General features: G+C 42.7%; 1 protein-coding gene across 2 annotated transcripts in view; it reads right to left on the bottom strand.

Moving 5' to 3' along the window:
* The window catches only part of FBXO22 (F-box protein 22), a 28,792-nt gene extending 8,411 nt beyond the window's left edge, over positions 1-20,381 (bottom strand). For both annotated transcript variants that reach the window (XM_008050886.2, XM_021709013.1), the window contains exons 1-5: positions 20,131-20,381; positions 19,651-19,789; positions 13,796-13,883; positions 12,573-12,668; positions 8,726-8,890 (exon numbers count right to left, since the gene is read on the bottom strand). In XM_008050886.2, the coding sequence (XP_008049077.1) occupies positions 8,726-8,890; positions 12,573-12,668; positions 13,796-13,883; positions 19,651-19,789; positions 20,131-20,273 (631 nt within the window). In that variant the 5' untranslated portion in view covers positions 20,274-20,381. The remainder of the gene's footprint in view (positions 1-8,725; positions 8,891-12,572; positions 12,669-13,795; positions 13,884-19,650; positions 19,790-20,130) is intronic.
* Between the last annotated feature and the right edge of the window lie 1,231 nt (positions 20,382-21,612).

Raw genomic sequence — 21,612 nt, 5'->3', positions numbered from 1 at the left:
ACCTGACACAGTACCTGCAGTTGCCTGCCCCTTTGTGATGACTGGAAGCAGACCACTACCCAATCATCTTAATGATCTTCCCCATCTAGGGGAATGGTTAAAAGGGCTCAACCACAAGCAACCAGCAGTCATTGCCTTGCTAGACTCTGGTGTAGCCATGTGCTCTTTAAGCTATGCTGTCCCCATGCTTCCTAGCTTTGGCCCCCTCCCCCACCTTGGGGAGGTGAATCTTCTCTCTTCCTTCTCTTTCTCTCTCTAATTTACTTTTAAATAAACTTTTCTTTCTTAACCTTTTGTGTATCGCAATTCTTTCCATCTACTCGGATCTCTGGGTTCCCAGTGCGGCACCTCCAGTTTGCCAGCCCCGGCAGTGCTGCGCGCCTCCCTGCACCTCTCCACCCTCACCCTGCCGTACCCTAACACTACAGATATCTACCAAGAGACGTCTGTAGTTTTGGAACAGTATGACACTATTATTTCCATTAAGAATTCTGTTAGAGGCCTGGCATGGTGGCTCAGCCTGTAATCCCAGCACTCTGGGAGGCTGAGACGAAAGGATTGCCTGGGCCCGCTGGTTTGAGACCAGTCTGGGCAACTTGGTGAGACCTCGTCTCTACAATAAATCACAAAAACTAGCCAGCCATAGTGGTCTGTAGTTCAAGCTACTTGGAAGGCTGAGGAGGAAGGATTGCCTAAGTCCAGCAGGTGGAGGCCACGGTGGCAGTGAGTGTGCCGCTGCACTCCAGCCTGGGTGACAAAAGTAAGACTCCAACTCAAAAAAAAAATCCTGATAAGCTTAACAAAGAGTTTCCCTACCCTTTCAGGAATATTTCATTCATCAACCAACCCCTCACCCTGTTCCTTGTCTATAAATTCCTCTCCCCTGCTGTAAGACCTCACTGTAATAATCTCTCTGAATAAAGCCAGCCTTACCATCTTTCACAAGTGTCAGCATCACTTTTTCTTTTACACTCCTCTATCACTTATGCTTTCTCCGGGGTTGGGCAACTTCTAAATGTGAGAAATAAGAATGGTAATTTATTTTCAAATTGGAGCCTAGCTTATCTTGGGTTCTCAAGATGGTGTCTAAATGCTTTGTGCTTCTTTTTTGTTGATTAACTTCCTGCTTCTTTGTGCTTCCTTTCTGCAGGCTTTTTACTTTGGCAGGCTTCATGTTCAAACTTTTGGCAGGATCCAATCAGAATGGAAATTCTGTAAGCCAATCAAAATATATCACGTAGGCATCTTACAGGAGAGCCTATAACTTCTGCAGTACTTGGCCAATGAGGAACCAGAAGAGGAACTTGCATTTTAGGGATAAAAGTACTGGTTCTTCTGGCTTCGGTGTGCCTGGCCACCAGACACCCGATCTTGCAAGACTGTCATTAAAGTTTTGCTTCTGCAGCACTCCATCTCTCTGTGTCTATGCTTTGATTTTGGACAGGTGAGTTCGTTTCTCACATAAAGCAGAGTAAATTCAGCCCCTTAGGCTTTAACACTGATTCTATTTCTGGTCAAAGCTTATGGCCTCTCAAGATTTTCTATGACATCTCCAAATGATTTTAAAAGTTTGTCCTTCTTCAAGTTTTTTTGGAATTTACTTAAATTATTAAAGTTCCATTTTTAACCCCCTTGGTTACTGTCAGATTTCAAGAGTAGTCAGGATCAAAAAGCTGAGGAGCCAAATTATATATGCAAATTATATCCATATTACAAGACCTAACTCAGAGCAGACATAAGTAAAATTAAAAACACAACCCAGAACTGGCTGTCAGAAAGGAAAGGGTACCTACTGAGCTTTGTAAAACACAAGACACTCTCCCTACTCCTCTCCTTCCAAGAGCAAATGCAAATGGATTCTTCAAAAATTCCTCTTTTGATCCTAAAATGTAAAAGCCAATAAGAAAGCTTTCCTAATGGGAATCTCTGCATATAAAATTAAAACTCAGAAAATCATTGTGCCCCAACAGGCAATGTTATAGGTTAAGCTTTACCCAGAACATCAGAAGGATGTATTTGTAAAAGGGAAAGAGAGAGCCAATCACAGGTTTGAGGCAACTGTGTGACATATAACTAAACTCAAGAATTCTTAAAGGAGGAAAACAGGCACCGGCTCTTAACCTCAAGCCCATCTTCCAATCAAGCAGCAGTGCTGAGGCAGCTTTCTCCAGCTCTCCTATCTGTAGCAGTCAGGTGGTCAGAACCACCAGGCACTGCTCTGAGTACTAGGGCCCATTCACTGGATTACTTGAAACCTTAGAGGAAGAAGGGCTGAGCACTCTCAGGGAAGGAAGCTCCCCTCAGCCTCCCACCATTGCAGCTGTGACTTTCAGACCCCGCTCTTGTTTAGAAGAAAAGTAAGTAAATGTCTCAAGGAGCTCCTTACTGGGTAGTCCTAATAAAGGTTTCAACATCAGCATGAGGGAGGAATGGTGAAATGATATTATATCAGTACAATCCTGGAACTAACATGCACTGCTGAGCCTCTTTCCCTGTCCCTCCTCAAATCACTGAAGCTAGTTCCTTTTGCCTCAATTGTTACTAATTAACTGATGATTCACAAATTAGAACCTCTGCTCCATGTCACTCTCCAGAGCTCCAGGACCGCATATTCAACTGTCTAATCAATATCCCCATCTCAAATTCCAAATATGTCCAAAACAGAACTGATAATGTGACTCCTCCAACCTGCACCTTCTAGTCATGCTCACTCAGTGAGTGGTACTGTGCAACAGCACTTGAAAAAGCCAGAAACTTGGGTAAAACTGCTGCCACCTCCCTTATTCTCAATACCCAACATTTCATCAGTCACCACAACCTGTCTATTCACCCCAAACTCTAGCTCGAGTCCATTAACTTCTCTTCAGCTCCACTTGTCAATGCCTTAATTCAAGCTGCTGCCTTCTCTTGCCTTAACCACAACACCCTCTTGTTTTTCCTGCATCCATTCTTTAAAAAAATGATTGACAAAAAGATACATATTTATCATGTACAACATGGTGTCTTGAAATATATATATATGCTACTGAATGGTTCAATCAAGCTCATCCTGCATCCACCCTTGTACTCTGCTAACCTGATCACCACACCAGACCCAGAGTGATATGACCTAGTTATGCCACTTCCATGTTTAGAAACCTGGTTTCCCACTGTCTTTCCTTAGTATGTCTTACAAGGCGTGATCTAGCCCCCACTTGCCTCTTCAGCTTGATATTACACCCTGCTCCCTCTCTGCTCTCTCTGTCAGACATGCTGGTATTTGTTTCCCAAAGGAGCTGTGGGAACAAACATTTACATCCTGAAGACTAGTTATGAGGTCCTATCTATTTTCTGTTCTTTGATCTTTTTGCTACCTTGCTCTATTTTTGTTGTTGTTAGCAATCTGGAAAGAAGGTACAACCTCCCCCTACTGCACATCAGAGGGACCTCAGCACACCTAAGCCTCTTTCACACCTTCTTCAGCTCTGTCAAAATATCAGAATTCAGAGTCAGTCAGTCCAAGGTTATATGTTTTCCAGCACATCTGTGCTTATCCTTGGTAATACTGATCACATCCGTGGTTGTTTATTCAAAATCAGCCTGCCCTGCTTGACTGGAAACTCCAGGAGGCAGGAACTGTATCACACACAATTACTGGCACACAACATACCCAAAATGGTTTTTCTATGAATAAACACTAGCTTCTTATGAAACTCTGCTGAGGTAGCTGTGCTTTTATACCATAAAAATTAAGTACTTACCCATTTGTATTCTTTTTCATTGCAGAGACTAATTTTAACACAGGATACTACACAGACCTTAGAACGATCTATGCTTTTATTTTTAAGGTGCACCATTTTGGTAATATTTCTCCAAAAATAAGTTAACAAAGGGTACGTGTAAAATTATATGTGTTATAATGCTGGGTCAGATTATGACATCTCTTCCCCACAAGGTCTAGCAGAACTGTAATTATTAAACACAAGGCTGTTGTCTTCAGAGGCGCTGCCAATTTCATAGGACAGAATTTAGCCTCTTTGCTACTGTTTGAGCTTTTCATACAGGTATTATAGACTAAACACTGTAAGATGGAGAGATAAACTATAGTCCATGGTCAAACCTGGCCCACCTCCTATTCCCTTTCTATAAATAAAGTTTTATCGGAACACAATCATTCATACGTATTCTCTCTGTTTTTGCACTCCAACAGCAAAGGGAAATAGATGCAACTGAGAATACATGGTTGGCAAAACCTAAAATATTTACTATCTGGCCTTTTACAAGAAACTAACTCCTCAGGGATATTAACATGAATAGGATGCTTGAATATTACAGGATACAGAAAAAAGTGGCTCTAGATATTTGGTTCAGGAAGGCAGGCTGGGACTGAGTAGAAGGCATGTTCCATGCATGTCACAGCCTCCAACCATTCACTCCTTGCCTACTTCAGATTACTCCATCTTCTTGAAAACATAAACAACAACAGCCCAAATTTAAATATACAGTCCTCCCTCAGTATCCGTGGGAGATTGGGTCTAGGATATCCCTCAGATACCAAAATTTGCAGATGCTCAAGTCCCTGAAATAAAACGTAGTAGTATTTGCATATAACCTACACACGTCCTCCTGTATACTTAAAATCATTTCTACGTATAATACCTAATACAATGGAAATCTTTGTAAGTAGTTGTTATACTGTTTTGTTTTGTTTTGTGTTTTTTTTGAGTTGGAATCTCACTCTGTCGCCCAGACTGGAGTGTAGTGGCCGCTCCTGGCCACCGCAGCCTCAACCTGCTGGGCTCTGGTGATCCTTCCGCCTCAGCCTTCCAAGTAGCCAGAATTACAGGCATGAGCTACCACGCCCGACTGATTTTTTGATTTATTGTAGAGATGAGGTCTCGCTGCCCAGGTGGGTCTCGAACCTGCGGGCAGGCAATTCACTCACCTCAGCCTCCCAAAGGCGCAGGATTACAGGTTGAGCCACCGAGCCCGGCTTGTTATATTGTTTTAGGGAGTGACAAAAAAAAGTCTGTACATGTTCAATACAGATACTTTTGCTTTTCCCTCAACTATTTTTGACCCATGATTCAGAACCCACAGATATGGAGGGCAAACTAAACATAAAATTCGGACACAAAATGGCAGTGAAAGAACAGAGATTATCACCTCAAGCTAGGCAAAACTTCAGGTTCCAGAAGAATATAAACAGGATGGAAATGATGCCTTGGAACAAGTCAAAACTGCTCACATCAAGCAGCTCAGGAAAAGACACCTATAAGAAAACTTCACCAGCCGGGCTCGGTGGCTCAGTCTGTAATCCCGCGCCTTTGGGAGGCTGAGGTGAGTGGATTGCCTGAGCCCGCAGGTTAGAGACCCGCCCGGGCAACTTGGAAAGACCTCATCTCTACAATAAATAAAAAATCAGCCAGGCGTGGTAGCGCGTGCCTGTAATTCTGGCTACTCGGAAGGCTGAGGCGGAAGGATCGCTGGTGGAGGCTGCAGCCTGGCCACTGCACTCCGGTCTGGGCGACAGAGTGAGACTCCCACTCAAAAAAAGAAAAAAAGAAAACTTCACAAACAGAATAACTCTGGGGTTGTTTTTCCTTTCAGTTTTCTCACTCCTATACTTGGCACTATAATGTGAACATGATCTAACAAATATCACAACAATTTTATCAAAAAATGGATGGTTTCTTCTACTCAAGATTTTGGCTTTTTCCTCACAAATTGGCAAAACCATGTATATATATATACTACTTATCCATTCATTTGTTGATGGACACTTAAGTTGATTCCACATCTTGGCTATTGTGAACAGTGCTGCAATAAATATGCAAGTATAGCTGGGCATGGTGGCTCACTCCTGTAACCCCAGCACGTCGAGAAGCGAAGGCAAGAGGATTGCCTGAGCCAAGGGGTTCGAGATCAGCCTGGGTAACACGGCAAGACCTCGTCTCTACAATAAATCAAAAAATCAGTCAGGCATGGAGGCACAAGTCTGTAGTTCCAGTTACTTGGAAGGATCACCTGAGCCCAGCAGGTCGTGGCTACAGTGGCCATGAGTATGTCACTGCACTCCAGCCTGGGAGACAGAGTGAGACTTCAACTCAAAAAAAGGAAAAAAAAAAGCCCCAAAATCATGCAAGAGCAGCTATCTCTTTGACATACTGATTTCATTTCCAAGTCTGCACTCTTAGTAGCTACGCTACCTTGCTTCACACCAGAGCTGGCTATTGAAACTTCCCATTTTCTCTCTGTACCTGACCATCCTTGTACACATTCTTTTTTTTTTTTTTTTTGAGTTGGAGTCTCACTCTGTCACCCAGGCTGGAGTGCAGTGGCATGCTGCTCATGGCCACTGCGGCCTCGACCTGCTGGGTTCAGGCGATCCTTCCACCTTAGCCTTCCAAGTAGCTGGAACCACAGGAGCATGCCACCACACCCAGCTAGTTTTTTTATTTATTGCAGAGATGAGGTCCAGGCTGGTCTCGAAGCCATGGGCTCTGGCAATCCTCTTGCCTTGGTTTCCCAAAGTGCTGGGATTACAGGAGTGAGCCACAGCACCCAGCTTTGTCCACATTCTTAAGAGCTGCCAGCTGCCAGTGCCTCTTAGTTTGTGCCTCACCTCCCATCCACCAGTCACTTTCACTCTTTGTTTTTGCATTGTTAGTGATAGCTGTAAAAACTAGTCTCAATGTGTATGTTTCTTTTTTTCTGATTTTTTTTTCACTAACAACTTCTCTTTTGCTGTTACAGTTTTTTATTCCTGCTAGCTTAAGTGTCACTTCAAATAACAGAGGCTTCCCTCTACAGGCTGGCTGATCTATGCAAAAACAAGGTGTTACTATTAAATAGTTTTTATGCTAAGAGTTATTTTTTTTTTAATAGTGATAATTCTAGTAAGTTAAACAAGTCCAATCAGTTCATTTGCAGAATTAGATAAAAGGCTTTAGTACCACCTTCCTTGAATAACTAGTTTGTTGCTTACTAGATTAGTTAAGCTTTCCCATCAAAGCTTAGACACTAAGCCAACCCTTTACTTCTTCAAAGTCACCTCTCATGGCTCCATCAGGACACATCTTCCTGTTAGATGTGTCCTAGTGCACCCCTCACTGGGTAGATTTTGCTTTAACTTATACCTTTCCTAACACTCATCGGGTCACTATATAAGAGGGGACCCAGGCCGGGCTCGGTGGCTCAGCCTGTAATCCCAGCGCCTTGGGAGGCCGAGGTGAGCGGATTGCCTTAGCCTGCGGGTTCGAGACCTGCCTGGGCAACCTGGCGAGACCTCATCTCTACAATAAATCAAAAAATTAGCCAGGCGTGGTAGAGCGCGCCTGTAGTTCCAGCTACTTGGAAGGCTGAGGCGGAAGGATCACCGGAGCCCAGCAGGACGAGGCTGCGGTGGCTGGGGGTGGCCACTGCACTACAGTCTGAGTGAAAGAGTGAGACTCCAACTGGAAAAAAAAAAAAAAAAAAAGAGGGGACCTAAAAGAACCTCGAATTGTCTTTTGGAGGGTGGGCGCCTCGTAGTACACTAAGTAAGTGTTCTAGGAACCCATCAGCATCAATGTCCAGTTAGCGTTGTTATGAGAGGCTACATTCAGCTTCAGTGAATTTTTTGTGTGTGGAGATTCTTTTTTTTTTTTTTTTTTTGAGTTGGAGTCTCACTCTGTCACCCAAACTGGAGTGCAGTGGCCGCTCCCAGCCACCACAGCCTCGACCTGCTGGGCTCCAGCGATCCTTCCGCCTCAGCCTTCCAAGTAGCCGGAATTACAGGCGTGCGTTACCATGTCCAGCTGATTTTTTGATTTATTGTAGAGATGAGGTCTCGCTGCCCAGGCGGGTATCGAACCCACGGGCTCAGGCAATCCACTCACCTCAGCCTCCCAATGTGTGGAGATTCTTTCAATGCCTTTGCCCGTTTCATGATGGGTGACTTACGAGCACATCTGCCTGTACCATGCTGAGTTTTCAGCAGTTTTTGATCAAAACAGCATAGCTCCCATGCCCTATCCTCCCTATTCATCCAACCTCATCCTGAGAGACTTTTTTTTTGTTTGTTTCCCTGTATGAAAAAAGTCCTCAAAAGGTAACATTTTGCTGATGTGGAAGAGCTGAAACAAAAAATGGCAACAGCACTAAAAGGCATCAAAACTGCCAAGCTTGAAAACTGTTTTGAGTGGTAAAATAAGCATTTCAATAGGTGTATTGCATTAAGTGAAGAGTACTTAGAAGTTGACTGAAGTTTAAGCATAAAAAATAAATACACAATTTTTTATAAATAAATTCCGGGGTTTTTTGGTCCCCTTCATGCTTCTTTTCTTCTTTCTAATTAGTCCACAAAGAACTAAAATACTTCTTCTAAAAACTTTACTAGTATAAAAAAGAGATAAAAGCTTTTAAAAAAACTTGTTAGCGTCAAAAAAAAAAAAAAAAGAAAAATGATAAGAAACTAGCAGACCAAGAATTCCTTCAAAATTCTGAATTAAATACAAACAAGTTTATTATCAACAGAGTACTTATGAAAAATTTTTCATCTCTGGTTCTCATGGGCATTAATGCAAGTAAAATAATTTAAAAAGTAAATAAATTCTACCAAAAATGTACAACACTAGCCAGTTAGTCACTAGTTTGAACTATTCACATCTCCAGTAACAGGTGTACTTAATTGAGATTCTCCCAGATTTAAAAACAGAAACTAATCAACAAAATGAGTGATTAATGATAAGTAACAGTAACTTACCTACTTCAGTGAGTTGATGTCTTTCTAGTGTTAAATTCTTCGGATTCTTAATAAAATGAAAAGGCTGTATTTTTATTCCTTCGATTTGAGGGAATAACAGAGCAAAACCAGATTCTCCAATTTCTATTTCCTGAGGTCGATTGCTACATGATCCCATTGGAGTCACTGGGGAAAGTTAACCAGTTTCATGAACAGATTCAATAAAAACTGAAGTTTAACTTGATAAATTAATGGCATAAATTAACCAGTCACACCTTGATAACTACAGTTTAGATCACTAAAATAATCACCAATAGGCCACTATCTGAGTAAAATTTTTCAGCTTTTGACAATTTTAGGGTGTAGTGTCATAATGTCTGCTACTTAACTTTCAAATGGTTCAGAAAGAAGTGTTTTTATAAGCAAAGTGGAAAAAAGCAAATGATGCAAAAATTTTTTCAATTAGTGAATCAAGATGAAGGATACATGGGTATTTACCATACTATTCTATTATTCTTTGAATCTTTCCATAGGTTTGAAGTTTTTCAAAATAAAAAGTTGGGGAGTAGTAAATACACTTTCACAGCAATTCTACTTCTAACCCTTTGCATTTGGATGTCCCCTCTCAGTGCTGGTGATTATATAGGATAAACTTATACAAGCGCAAATTTTTCAAAGTATGTTTCCTTGAAGCTTTCCATTCAAACTGCATGAAAAAGCAAATAAACAGATGGAATATATACTGAGAAGTGGTATTCAAGAATCACAAGTATAGCCTTCCACATCTCCCAACAGCAGACTGGACAATAAAATCACACGTTATTGTCAGAGCAAGAAAACGAGACTGCATTGTCTGCTCAAATAGAAAAACAGTAGGTGGAAGACATCCAACAAATTACTTCTGCACATGTATCAATGAACCTGCAATGCATGTCAGTGACTGTTCCACAAGTTACCAAACATTGGAAAAATAGAAGATAAAAAATTTTTATTTTTGTCATAAGTCCCTCAATATCCAAGACTGTATTATAAACCAAATATCATTACAATAAAATAATGAGTTCCAATACTATATTATATAATACACTGAAGTGATTCTTTTTTTTACTATTTCGTAAAAAAGTGTGGTCGAGTTGCTGGTAGGTGAACTGCGAGATGTCTGAGTGCAAAGGGTTAAAAATTTATCCTAAAAATATTTGACAACTATATAAAGTATATAAACACACAAGTACTTTTTATCACAGAACTTTTACTAGGAAATAAAAGCAAAAAAACCTGAATGTCCTGCACTGGCATTTACATTAAAAGTTACATTTGTAAAATAGAAAGTAGCCATTAAAATGATGACAGATGCGTATTTATTGACATGGAAATATGTTTGTAATATGCTGTGAATTTTAAAGGTGGGTTTTATAGACTGACTTGTGTCCCCTCAACCTTCTATGTGACTGTATTTTGGAGATAAGACCTTTAAAGTGACAGTTAAGATTAAATGAGGTCATAAGGGTGGGGCTCTAGTCCAACAGCAGAACCCCATAAGAAAAGACCAGGAGGCCAGGTGCAGTAGCTTATGTCTGTAATCCCAGCACTTTGGGAAGCTGAGGAGGGAGGATTGCCTGAGGCCTGGAGTTTGAGGACAGTCTGGGCAAAAAAAGGAGACCTAGTCTCTATTAAAAATAGAAAAATTAGCTGAGCATGGTGGTGTGTGCCTGTAGTCCCAGCTTCTCGGGGGAAGACAGGAGGATCGCTTGTGTCCAAGAGTTCAAGGATATGGTAAGCCGAGATCATGCCAGCCTGGTGACAGAATGAAACCCTGTCTCAAAAAAGAAAGAGACCAGGCATGCTTACATGTATAGAAAAAGCCACATGAGAACACAATGAGAGAGCAGTTGTTTACAAGCTTCAGGAAAACCAACGCTGATCTTAGACTTCCAGTTTCCTAAACTTAAACTGTGAGAAAATAAATTTCTGTTGCATAAGTCACCCAGTCTGTGGTATTTTGAGGGTTTTGGTTTTTTCCTTTTAATTTTTTATCTCAAATACGTGGGGTACAATTCAGGATTAGGTATACAAATGTTCATTATGCAGGTACCCTTGTTGATATTTTGCTATAATAGCCCTGGCAGATTAATATAGTAGATTACAGGTCTGTAGAAAATTATACTCTGGTTTTATATATATGCAATATAAACATAAATACTAACATATAATAGTTAACTAGTACTTAAAGTGCTCATTTTTTTTCTTTTGCTTACCTGTATCTAACAATAAATGACTATTGCTAGTATATAAAAGAAATAAACTTTAAAAAAAAACCTCTCTCACCCAGGCTGGGGAGCAGAGGCATGATCATGGCTCACCACAGCCTTGACCTCCTGGGCTCATGTGATCTTCACCTCAGCTCCCTGAGTAGCTGAGACTACAGGCATGCACCACCACACCTAACTGATTTTTTTTTACTTTTTGTAGAGACATGGTCTCACTATGTTGCCCAGGCTGGTCTCAAACTCCTGGGCTCAAACAATCCTCCTGCCTCAGCTTCCCAAAGTGCTGGGATTACAGGAGTGAGCCACCACACTGTCCTAAACTCCTTTTTTTTGTTTTGTTTTTGAGTTGGAGTCTCACTCTGTCACCCAGACTGGAGTGCAGTGGCCACTCCCGGCCACCGCAGCCTCGACCTGCTGGGCTCCAGCGATCATCGCCTCAGCCTTCCAAGTAGCTGAAACTACAGGCACGTGCTACCACACCCGGCTAATTTTTTGATTTATTGTAGAGATGAGGTCTCACCGAGTTGCTCAGGCGGGTCTTGAACCCGCGGGCTCAGGCAATCCACTCACCTCAGCCTCCCAAGGTGTGGGATTACAGGCTGAGCCACCGAGCCTGACTCCTAAACTCCTTTTTAATAAAGCTTTACTAAAAACTGAAGCTAGGGCAATATGGAAATGTAATATGCATTTGTAAACACCTGAAATCCTATGTACCTCATTGTACAAAACTCTTAAATTCAGATTAAAAGTCCTTCAGTGAGAATTAAAAATGCCAATTATGGAATACTACTGAGTTGGAACAAATAATAACAATTACTGCGTACTGTGTATCTCTATTCTAAATGCTTGCACGTGTTAATTCATTTAATTCTCATAACCCCCCCAAGGAATGTACTACTATCATCATCATCTCCATTTTGTTGATGGAGAAACTGAAGTCCCATGAAGTTAAGTAACTTGCTCAAAATCATACAGATAAGATACTAAGTGGTACAGCTGGTATTCCAATCCAGGTATTTTAACCACTGCACCATTATGGCCTCAACAGAACCTTCTTTCTCCTCCATTACCTACAGAAAATAATAAGAAACAATAAAACCCAATAGAAATTCACCAGCAGCAAATCAAATATGGAAAAGGACATAACCTCAGGCTAAAATCATTAAGCCGTGGTAGCTATGCAAAGAAGCAGAAGCTTTCTAGTAAGGCCGTCTTAGATCCTACTCTAAGCCCCATCTCACCCATCTCCAGGAAGAGGATTGGCTAAACAGACAAAACTGAAAATATTCTAAAATACTTCCCAGTTTGGAGGGAGGCAGAATGAGATCTTTCATTAATAATATCCCTCTTATGAATGGCTACTGGATATGCATTGCATTTGGTTTATACAGGTAGCCTTGAGATTTGAAATACTAACCACAATAACTTAATAAACATTAACATAAATATTATACCATGGTAAATATATCTAACTTTATTTTATTTTGGATGGCCAGAAATATATAAACATGCTTTTAGGCTACAGATACTTATAACTCACTAATCGACAGGACCCCACATTAGTGCAAGGAGGAAATCATCAAGTCACTAATTTCTCTCACCTACAATTCCTGGGGTCACAATCCCAAGGACTTGGCACTGTTTCGGGAATAGCTTCTCAAGGGCAAGTGCTGTTTCCATACTAGTTCTTTTCCTTGCTGCAAAAATACAGTAGCAAAATTATTAAATACCATCAATTTAAAGTCAAATCTGAATTTTTTTATTAAAAAAAGCAAATGCTGGAAATCTTCAAGTCATTTGATACCATAATGCTTTACAAAAAATGTCTAAAAGCTTTGATTAAAGCATTTTTCCCATTTGGCTCCTGCTTATATTTTATTTTATTTTATTTATTTATTTATTTTTTGAGTTGGAGTCTCACTCTGTCACCCAGACTGGAGTGCAGTGGCTACTCCCGGCCACCGCAGCCTCGCCTGCTGGGCTCCGGCGATCCTTCCGCCTCAGCCTTCCGAGTAGCTGGAATTGCAGGCGCGCGCTACCACGACCGGCTAATTTTTTGATTTATTGTAGAGATGAGGTCTCACCAAGTTGCCCAGGCAGGTCTCGAACCCGCGGGCTCAGGCAATCCACTCACCTCAGCCTCCCAAAGGTGCGGGATTACAGGCTAAGCCACCGAGCCTGGCTCTGATTATATTTTAAATCCTAAATCTGACCTTTAGCATCATGAGTTTGCCTTTCCCCTTTATTCATATACTGCTCTTACCCCAATGTCAAACTTAGCAGTAGGACCTAAATTCTAGACTTGTTATTGTACCTTACAGCTGACAGTACAGCATAACTACAACTAGACTGCCTAAACAGTCCACTGGATTCAAATGAGACAAGAACCCATTATCTAAGACTAACTGGGGGTCTCAGTGTGTCCATCTTGGATACTTAGTCTGCTTTTTTCCTTAGAAAGCCAAGAATGCACAATCTCTGTGACAACATTGATAAATGGGACCCCATGTTCCAACACAGTAAAAGGCCAGAATAGCCAAAGTCATAAATCTTGTTTTAATAATAAAAAGAAGTGCCTGGAGGAGTAAAGTATTTCAAAGTGAGAAAACACCTTTCTAAAGAACTGCAAGGTTTAGAAATCAATCTGAAGCAAAAAGGACTCCTCAAGGTTCAAAGACAGATATTATCATGCACACTACAGGGGCCAGTCCCAGACACAGCCTCAGAAAGCCAGTTAATTCTCAGGACTAGTACAATACTGAACTCCAAACAGAAGGCACATAATGGAACGACCAAAAAAAACCCCCAAAACTTTTATATTTACCTCTCTTATGACCATGACACTCTTCCAGACTAATGAAAGTCTCTGAATCAGCCATGTAGAGAACTGTACATGGTAAGATGTGAACATTCTGCAAAGATAAAAATGGTAATTGGATTCCATGAATCTGTGAGTGCTTTCATGTAGTCCCTTTAAGTGTCTCCCCAGCCCAAACTGCTGTTGCCCTACCTTCCCCTTTGGGTCTATGTCGCCATCCTGATTCCATCCACTTCTCAATCATTTCTCACTCATGCTTTTCGTTTTTAGCTCACTTATTGAGTACTTATAATTTATTTATTTATTTATTTATTTTTTTTGAGTTGGAGTCTCACTCAGTCGCCCAGACTGGAGTGCAGTGGCCGCTCCCGGCCACCGCAGCCTCGACCTGCTGGGCTCCGGCGATCCTTCCGCCTCAGCCTTCCAAGTAGCTGGAACTACAGGCGCGTGCAACCATGCCCGGCTAATTTTTTGATTTATTGTAGAGATGAAGTCTCGCCAAGTTGCCCAGGTGGGTCTCGAACCCGCAGGCTCAGGCAATCCACTCACCTCAGCCTCCCAAGGCGCTGGGATTACAGGCTGAGCCACCGAACCCGGCTGACTACTTATAATTTCTTAAAGTCAAACTCATTCCAGCTTTCAAGAAGTTCATTTTCAAAATAATTTAAGCTCTTAAAACAAGGCCATCAAATTTTAAGAGCAAAAGATACCATTGCTTTTTATTTGAACAGACATTATAGTAACAAAAATCTCAGCACCAAGGGAAGTGTACAGGCTATTGCAGTCCTCTTTCCATTACCTATCAAATCAAATACTCCAGGTCTTCATTCCTAGCCTTACTGACTACTTTCCTCTGGGGATCCTTAGCTTACTATTACCCAGACACACCCACTTCTGCATGTTCTCCTGTTGTTGTCTCCCTGTGGAACTTGATTTAAACTGTTTCTCTCAAGAGGCACTTTAAGTGCCACCTCCTCTGCAAAACCTTTTCCTAGACTCCTCAGTATCCTAGACGTTCTATGCAACATTCCTCACATTTCCCCCTATTCTTATTTGTGTCTACATCCCCTGTGAACTGGGCCTATTCAGACTTATCTATTTTCCATTAAACCTTCCAGTTACACACAAGTGGTAAAGTAGCTGAAGCAAATGAAGATATTTTTCCTTTTAAACTGGTTATTTTCAAAGGTTTTTGCTATCAGAATGGAATGAAGTACTTAGTATATAGCAAAGTCTCATTCTTGGTTATATGAAAAAAACTGTTGATCCATTATAATTTGGCAGAATATTAAGATGTTTCAGAATCGATTTTATATAGATAAACTTATAACAGATACTGAGACAGCATGACGACCTTTGGCCTCAGTGCTGGACAAGACCTGTAGAAACAGTTTCCTTGGTCCACACTGCATTTTCAAAAAAAGTTGTAAACCAGGTCGGGCACAGTGGCTCTTGCCTGTAATCTCAGCACTTTCGGAGGCCAAGGCAGGACCTTTGCTTGAGCCCAAGAGCCTGAGACCAGCCTAGGCAACATAGCAAGACCTCATCTCTACAAAAAATTAAAATAAAATTAGCTGGGCATGGTGACACACACCTGTATTCCTAGCTACTCGAGAGGCTGATAGGATTGCCTGAGCCCAGGAGGTCAAGGTTGCAGTGAACTGTGAGCGTGCCACTGCACTCCACCCTGAGTGACTGAGCAAGATCCCAACTCAAAAAAAAAAAAAAAAAAAGTAAACTAGTTGCCAACACTCAAAACTCCACAAAACTAGACAGTCTGGCAACACTTGGACCAATGCCTCTAGATTGGAGGTAAACAGAGGCAAGCCTTTTCTAGCCTATCATGACCCTACCACTCCACTGAGCTACCTGAGCCTCTTCAGCTACCTGCCTGACCTTCAAGTCATCTGAGTCTGTAAAGCCTGGTATAATGAGTAAAGGAGACAGATTCAAGATATTAGGTCTTAGTGCTGACTCTGCAACAAACCAGCAGAATAACCTTCATGATGTTTTTAGGCCTCAGGTTTTCTAGCCTTAAATAAATATTATAAATCTTATCCTGAGGTTTTATGAGTCTCTCTTTTCTGACACCCATGGAAAAACAACTGATGAATTTCACTTCCTAATTCTCATTAGAAGCAGGGCAATGACAAAACTTAACATAAAATGTTCTCAAAGCACAATGTAAGACAGCTAGGACCACATCTGATTATTCAAAAAAATTACAAACAGCAAGCTGTTTTATGAAACTTTCAGTGGACTTTAAAATATTTCTAACAAAAAAGCTGAATCAACTTTCTTTATGGCTAAGGAAGTACCACATCTACTGAGAATTTGTAAAGTACAAATAAACAGCATGTATAATTTCAATAGGGTTTCCATGTTTTACCTCATGAGTAGTGTACTATAATGTAAAAAAAATTTTATTTTTTGAGTTGGAGTTTCACTGTGCCACCCAGGCTGGAGTGCAGTAGCACGCTCATGGTCACTGCAGCCTCATCCTGGCTGGGCTCAGACAATCCTTCCGCCTCAGTCTTCCAAGTAGCTGGAAATACAGGTGTGTGCTACCACGCCTGGCTTATTTTATTTTATTTCTTTTTAATTGTAGAGACGAGGTCTCACCAAGTTGCTCAGACTGGTCTTGAACTCCCGGGCTCAGGCAATCCTCTCACCTTGGCCTCCCAAACTGCTGGAATTATAGGCTGAGCCACTGTACCCAGCTATGTATAACTTCTTTAAGGGCATTACTGTATGAATTTTAATAATATTAAGAAGATAGGATTTGAAACAACTTTTAAAAACTTATATTCTTCGTACCATAGGTAATGTGTTAACTTTTGCATTACTTTTCATTATTTAAGCCTATAAGGCTTAAATATTATTTAACTCTATAAGGGTATAGAGGAATTATTTTTTCTTTTTATTATATGGAAATAGAACCTGAGCTCAGAGAGGTTAAACAACTTTAAAAGTCACACTGCTAGTATGTGCCAAAGCTGAGTGGGGTTCACACCTAAATCTGTCTAGCTGTAAGAGACACTTACAAAGTATACATTTTTTAAGTTATATAAAAATGTCTGCTGTGGTAAAAATTTGAAAACAACCACCACACAGAAAAAAACTTTTAAAAAGCATTTTAAAAAACCCCCACACACTTCTATCCCCAAAAGAAACTTGCTAACAGTTTGGCCTTCTTTTCTACTCTTCATTTATTTAAAAAAATTCAGATGATACTACACACATTATTTCATAATCCACTTTTTTCACTTTTAACATCAACATTTTCTCTTGTCATTAATGCATCTTGCAGTTTATCATTTAATGACTTCATTTATTAGGGATAATATTAGATTGTTTTTAATTTCCCTTGTTATAAACGATGCGCCAAAGAACATTTTTGTGGAAAAGTCTTTGCTTGCATTTTGAATTTTTCGAAATGACAAACTTTTAGAAACAGCAAGATTGGGCCAAAGTGCCAGAGAAGGAATTTCTAACAATTGCCTCTGGATCCTGGCCAGCACCCTGGAATATGAGTCACAAAGCCCAAATAAGGTAAAGAGAAAGTACACACAAGGAAGGGGGAACCAGAAGACTAACTACATATGGGGTGTTAATATCTAATATTTAAATATATTAAGAATGATGAGAGCCAGGCTTTTCACTGCCCAAAAGGGATTTGTACTTTCATGGGTACAAATATGAACAGAGACAAACTAGAAAGAATACTGTGTTTGATTGGAAATGGATGTACCTGTGTGAACTCAAGAGTTTCCACATATAGACAGATAGAAATGTAGTTAATGTATGTGTATATATATAGACGTATATACATACACATGCATGTATGTATACATACATATATTCTTTGGCTCTGTTCACTGAATGGGCTTTGGAGCAGCAAATCCCTCAAAAGCAATGGGTACAATCAAAGTTCAGATCTTGGCTTCTAAATACAGTTCTCCACCAAAAGGAACAAGAGCTTCTTGGAGAAATGGCTGATTCCAAGACCAAAGCAGGCAAAACACAAGACAGGCTTAGAACATCTTGCACCAAGACAACAAGTGTTCAAAGATAATAGTCATCTCTAAAAGACACTGAAGGGGCTTCCTCTAGACAAACTGGGAGCAATGTGAGCACTCAAATAAATACTGATAGTAACAGATTACATTCCAGTCAATAAAAATAAGAGGAGCTGGACATGGTGGTTCATGACTGTAACCCCAACACTTTGGGAGGTCAGGGTGGGAGGACTGCTTAAGTTCAGGAGTTCAAGACCAGCTTGGGTAACATAGTGAGATCTCGTCTCTACAAAAAATTTTAAAAAGTAGTTGGGCCAGGATCGGTGGCTCAGCCTGTAATCCCGCGCCTTGGGAGGCTGAGGTGAGTGGATTGCCTGAGCCCACGGGTTCGCGACCCACCTGAGCAACTTGGCTAGACCTCATCTCTACAATAAATCAAAAATTAGCTGGGCGTGGTAGTGCGTGCCTGTAGTTCCAGCTACTTAGAAGGCTGAGGCGGAAGGATCACTGGAGCCCAGCAGGTCGAGGATGCGGTGGCCGGGAGTGGCCACTGCACTCCAGTCTGGGCGACAGTGACACTCCAACTCAAAAAAAAAAAAAAAAAAAGTAGTTGGGCATGGTGGCATGTACCTAGTCCCTGCTAAACAGGGGGCTGAGGCGGAAGGATAGCCTGAGTCCAGGAGGTTGAGGCTGCGGTGAGCCCTGTCACCTGGGTGACAGAGTGATACCATGACTCAAAAAAAACAAAAGAGACCAAGATTGGGTGGAGATATAAATGAATAAACTGAAACAGGACATTTACATATTTTCAAAGTAACTCTCCACAAAACAATTAATTAGCATGAAAGAGTAAGCTTAGTATAGAGACACCTAACAGACACCCCCATAATCACGTAATCAAGCTAATTATCACCAGCAATGGGACAAATGGAAATTATATGCCACCTGACAGATGCCATGAGAAAACAGCATCCCTTGTGTGATAGTCATGCCAAAGATATATAATCTGAATCTAGCAGGAAACCTCAGACACGGCCAGTTGATGAACATTCCACAGCATAACTGGCCAGCATCGAGGTAAAGTCAAACAAAGCTTGAGAAACTGCTCCAGATCAAGGAGACTCAAGAAACATGACTTATTTAAAGCAAATTGTGACTCTTTTGCCATGAAAAACATCACGGGGACAACTGGCAAGATCTGAACCGAGTGTGAGGACGAATCAGTAGATATGTATCTGTGATAATTTCCTGATTTTCACGGCTGCACTGTGGTATGCTTGTCCACCAGTTATAGTGACGTATACAAAGCATCAGGTTGGCACTTGACTCCCAAATAGTTCCCTCCCACTCCTCAAGACAGACACCACAGTCTGCTGGCCCTCTGACTCCACAGTCAAAGTCTTTACCTCCCCAGGTGTTGGCTCCCCTTTTGAAATGATGGCCCCAAAAGTGAAAGAGTACAGGACTGGGAGTTGAAATATTTGGATTTAAGTTTTGGCTCTTGGCTTTCGGTTGTGTGATACTGCGCAAGCCACACCCAGTTGGCTTTTCCCAAAACAGACAGTATCTGCTTCAAGGCAAGGGGTGAAGCAGAAGGGAAGGCTCCACGCAACATTATTATCACAGTGAAAATCTGGACACTTAAAATAGCCAACACTGGATGAACGGTCAAACCAACCAGGCACGTCTTACAGGGCAGTCACTAAAACGGACGTTTACAAGATTCTTTCACGGCGCGAGAAAACGTTTCCTAAATGAATAAAACTGGAAGGTACAAGTCGTTCTCCAAGAGGGAGCCACCAGCCCTGCCACTGACTGCGCACGACACCCCTTCCGACTTGCCTCAAGCTCCTCGGCCACCACGCGAACCAGGCAATGCCCCTCCAGGTGGCCGACCTCCGCCAGGCCCGCGGAGATCCAGGTCACGCTCCGATGGGTCCGCAGCACCCTGCGCGCACACTCCCTCCACAAGCGGCACACGCTGGGGACGTAAACGCACAGAGGATTGCGAACCGACGTTCATTTCCATCTCCCGAGGCTCGGGCCCCCACCCCCCGCCCCGCCGTCGGCGGCGCAGCAGGCGACCCCCGCGGGATCCAAAATCCCCGGAAGAGGTACGTGTCGGGGTGCTGGAGGGAGAGCCGGACGCCGAGATCACCTTACGGGGGCACTACGGCGGGGACACCCCGCGGGTGGAGGTCGCCTCAGGCAGGGCGACGGGGTCGGAACACCCCTGGGTCCCGGCAGTCTCTGCCCACCCCGTCAGCCCCGGCATGCCCGCGGCACGTCCTGAGGTAAGCTTCCCGCCTTCGCTCTCCTCACCCGGCCACCCGCAGCAGCGCCTTGGCGGGCAGGAAAGTGAGCACACGCTCCACCACCTCTGCCAGGTTACTCAACACGAAGGTGCTTCGTGGGTCTGCGGAGGAGGAGCCGCGGCGATCACCGCCGCCGCCCACCGGCTCCATGCCTCGCTAACCCGCCGGAGCGAGGCTACAGCTGCCCGGAAGGACCTGGCTACGCCGGCGCACGGTCGCCCAGCCGGCGCGTACTGAGCAGGCGCCCGGGCCTCTTCCGGCCGGCAGGAAAGGCGGGGCTGCGGCGGCGATTTCCCACCGCGTTTCCGGCGCGGGTCCTGGAGCGCCCGCCTATGCTGGGTGGGTGGGTGCGTGCATCCAGTAGTACCCGGAACTTTTTAGGCGGCTTTCTGCGGCCAAAATCATTCTCCTCCGTGCCTCCTTACTGCACTACCAGCGTTATATTTTCTTAGTTCGCATCTTTCTCTAATTCACGAGTTCCTTACAGGGAGTAGGTGGTATTTATTGCTAATAGCGTGAGCCCCATTTTTTAACCGACAGCATTTGCTTTTAAAATTTTGTCTTAGTGTCTGAAAATCTCTGCCTTTATTCGAGACTTGGTGAACTTGTAATCTTCAAATTTGGGATGAGTAAAACGGTATAAGCCGTGAACGCACACGCCCCACGCCCAGTAGCCTAGATTCACTTGGGAACTATCGAGGTTGGGCATGTTCAGTCCTCGCCCCAAACCTGCTGAATCAAACACTCGGGGGTGAGGCCCAGCCATCTACGTTTTAACACTTTACAGCGATTTTGATGCATGCTCAAAGTTGAGGAACCAAAGAGAGAAGGAATGGAAGCACAGCAGACGCAGCTGCGTCCCCACCTAACACCCACTCCTCCAGCTGATCCCCAGCTCCAGGGCAAACTTGGCCTAAATTAGTGGTTCTCATTCTTTACATTCTTAAATTCTGTAGTGACACCACCAAAGAGCTTATGTGTATGTCTAATCAATATTTACCATATAAAAAATTAAAACAGGCTGGGCTCGGTGGCTCAGCCTGTAATCCCAGCACTTTGGGAGGCCGAGGTGAGTGGATTGCCTGAGCCTGCGGGTTCGAGACCTGCCCGGGCAACTTGGCGAGACCTCCTCTCTACAATGAATCAAAAATTTTACAGGCGTGGTAGCGCGCCTGTTGTTCCGGCTACTTGGAAGGCTGAGGCGGAAGGATCGCCGGAGCCCAGCAGGTCGAGGCTGCGGTGGCCGGGAGTGGCCACTGCACTCCAGTCTGGGTGACAAAGTGAGACTCCAACTCAAAAAAAAAAAAAGAGTGAGTTTTTTTGTTGTTATTGTTGTTGTTGTTGTTCATATATTTTTTATTTTAAAGATGTGGGGTACAATTCAGGATTAGGTATACAAGTGGACATCATACTGGTAGAGTTTGGGCCTCCCTTTGTTCTTCACTTTGCCTGGTTTGAGATCAGGTAAGAGTGAGCATTTTATATTTGC

Source organism: Carlito syrichta, unplaced genomic scaffold (genome assembly GCF_000164805.1).
Source record: "Carlito syrichta isolate Samal-C Ts95f unplaced genomic scaffold, Tarsius_syrichta-2.0.1 Scaffold153937, whole genome shotgun sequence".
In the NCBI taxonomy this organism is placed as follows: Eukaryota; Metazoa; Chordata; class Mammalia; order Primates; family Tarsiidae; genus Carlito; species Carlito syrichta.
Note: the sequence above shows the minus strand (reverse complement) of the source record. Positions and strands in the feature narration are given on the sequence as shown.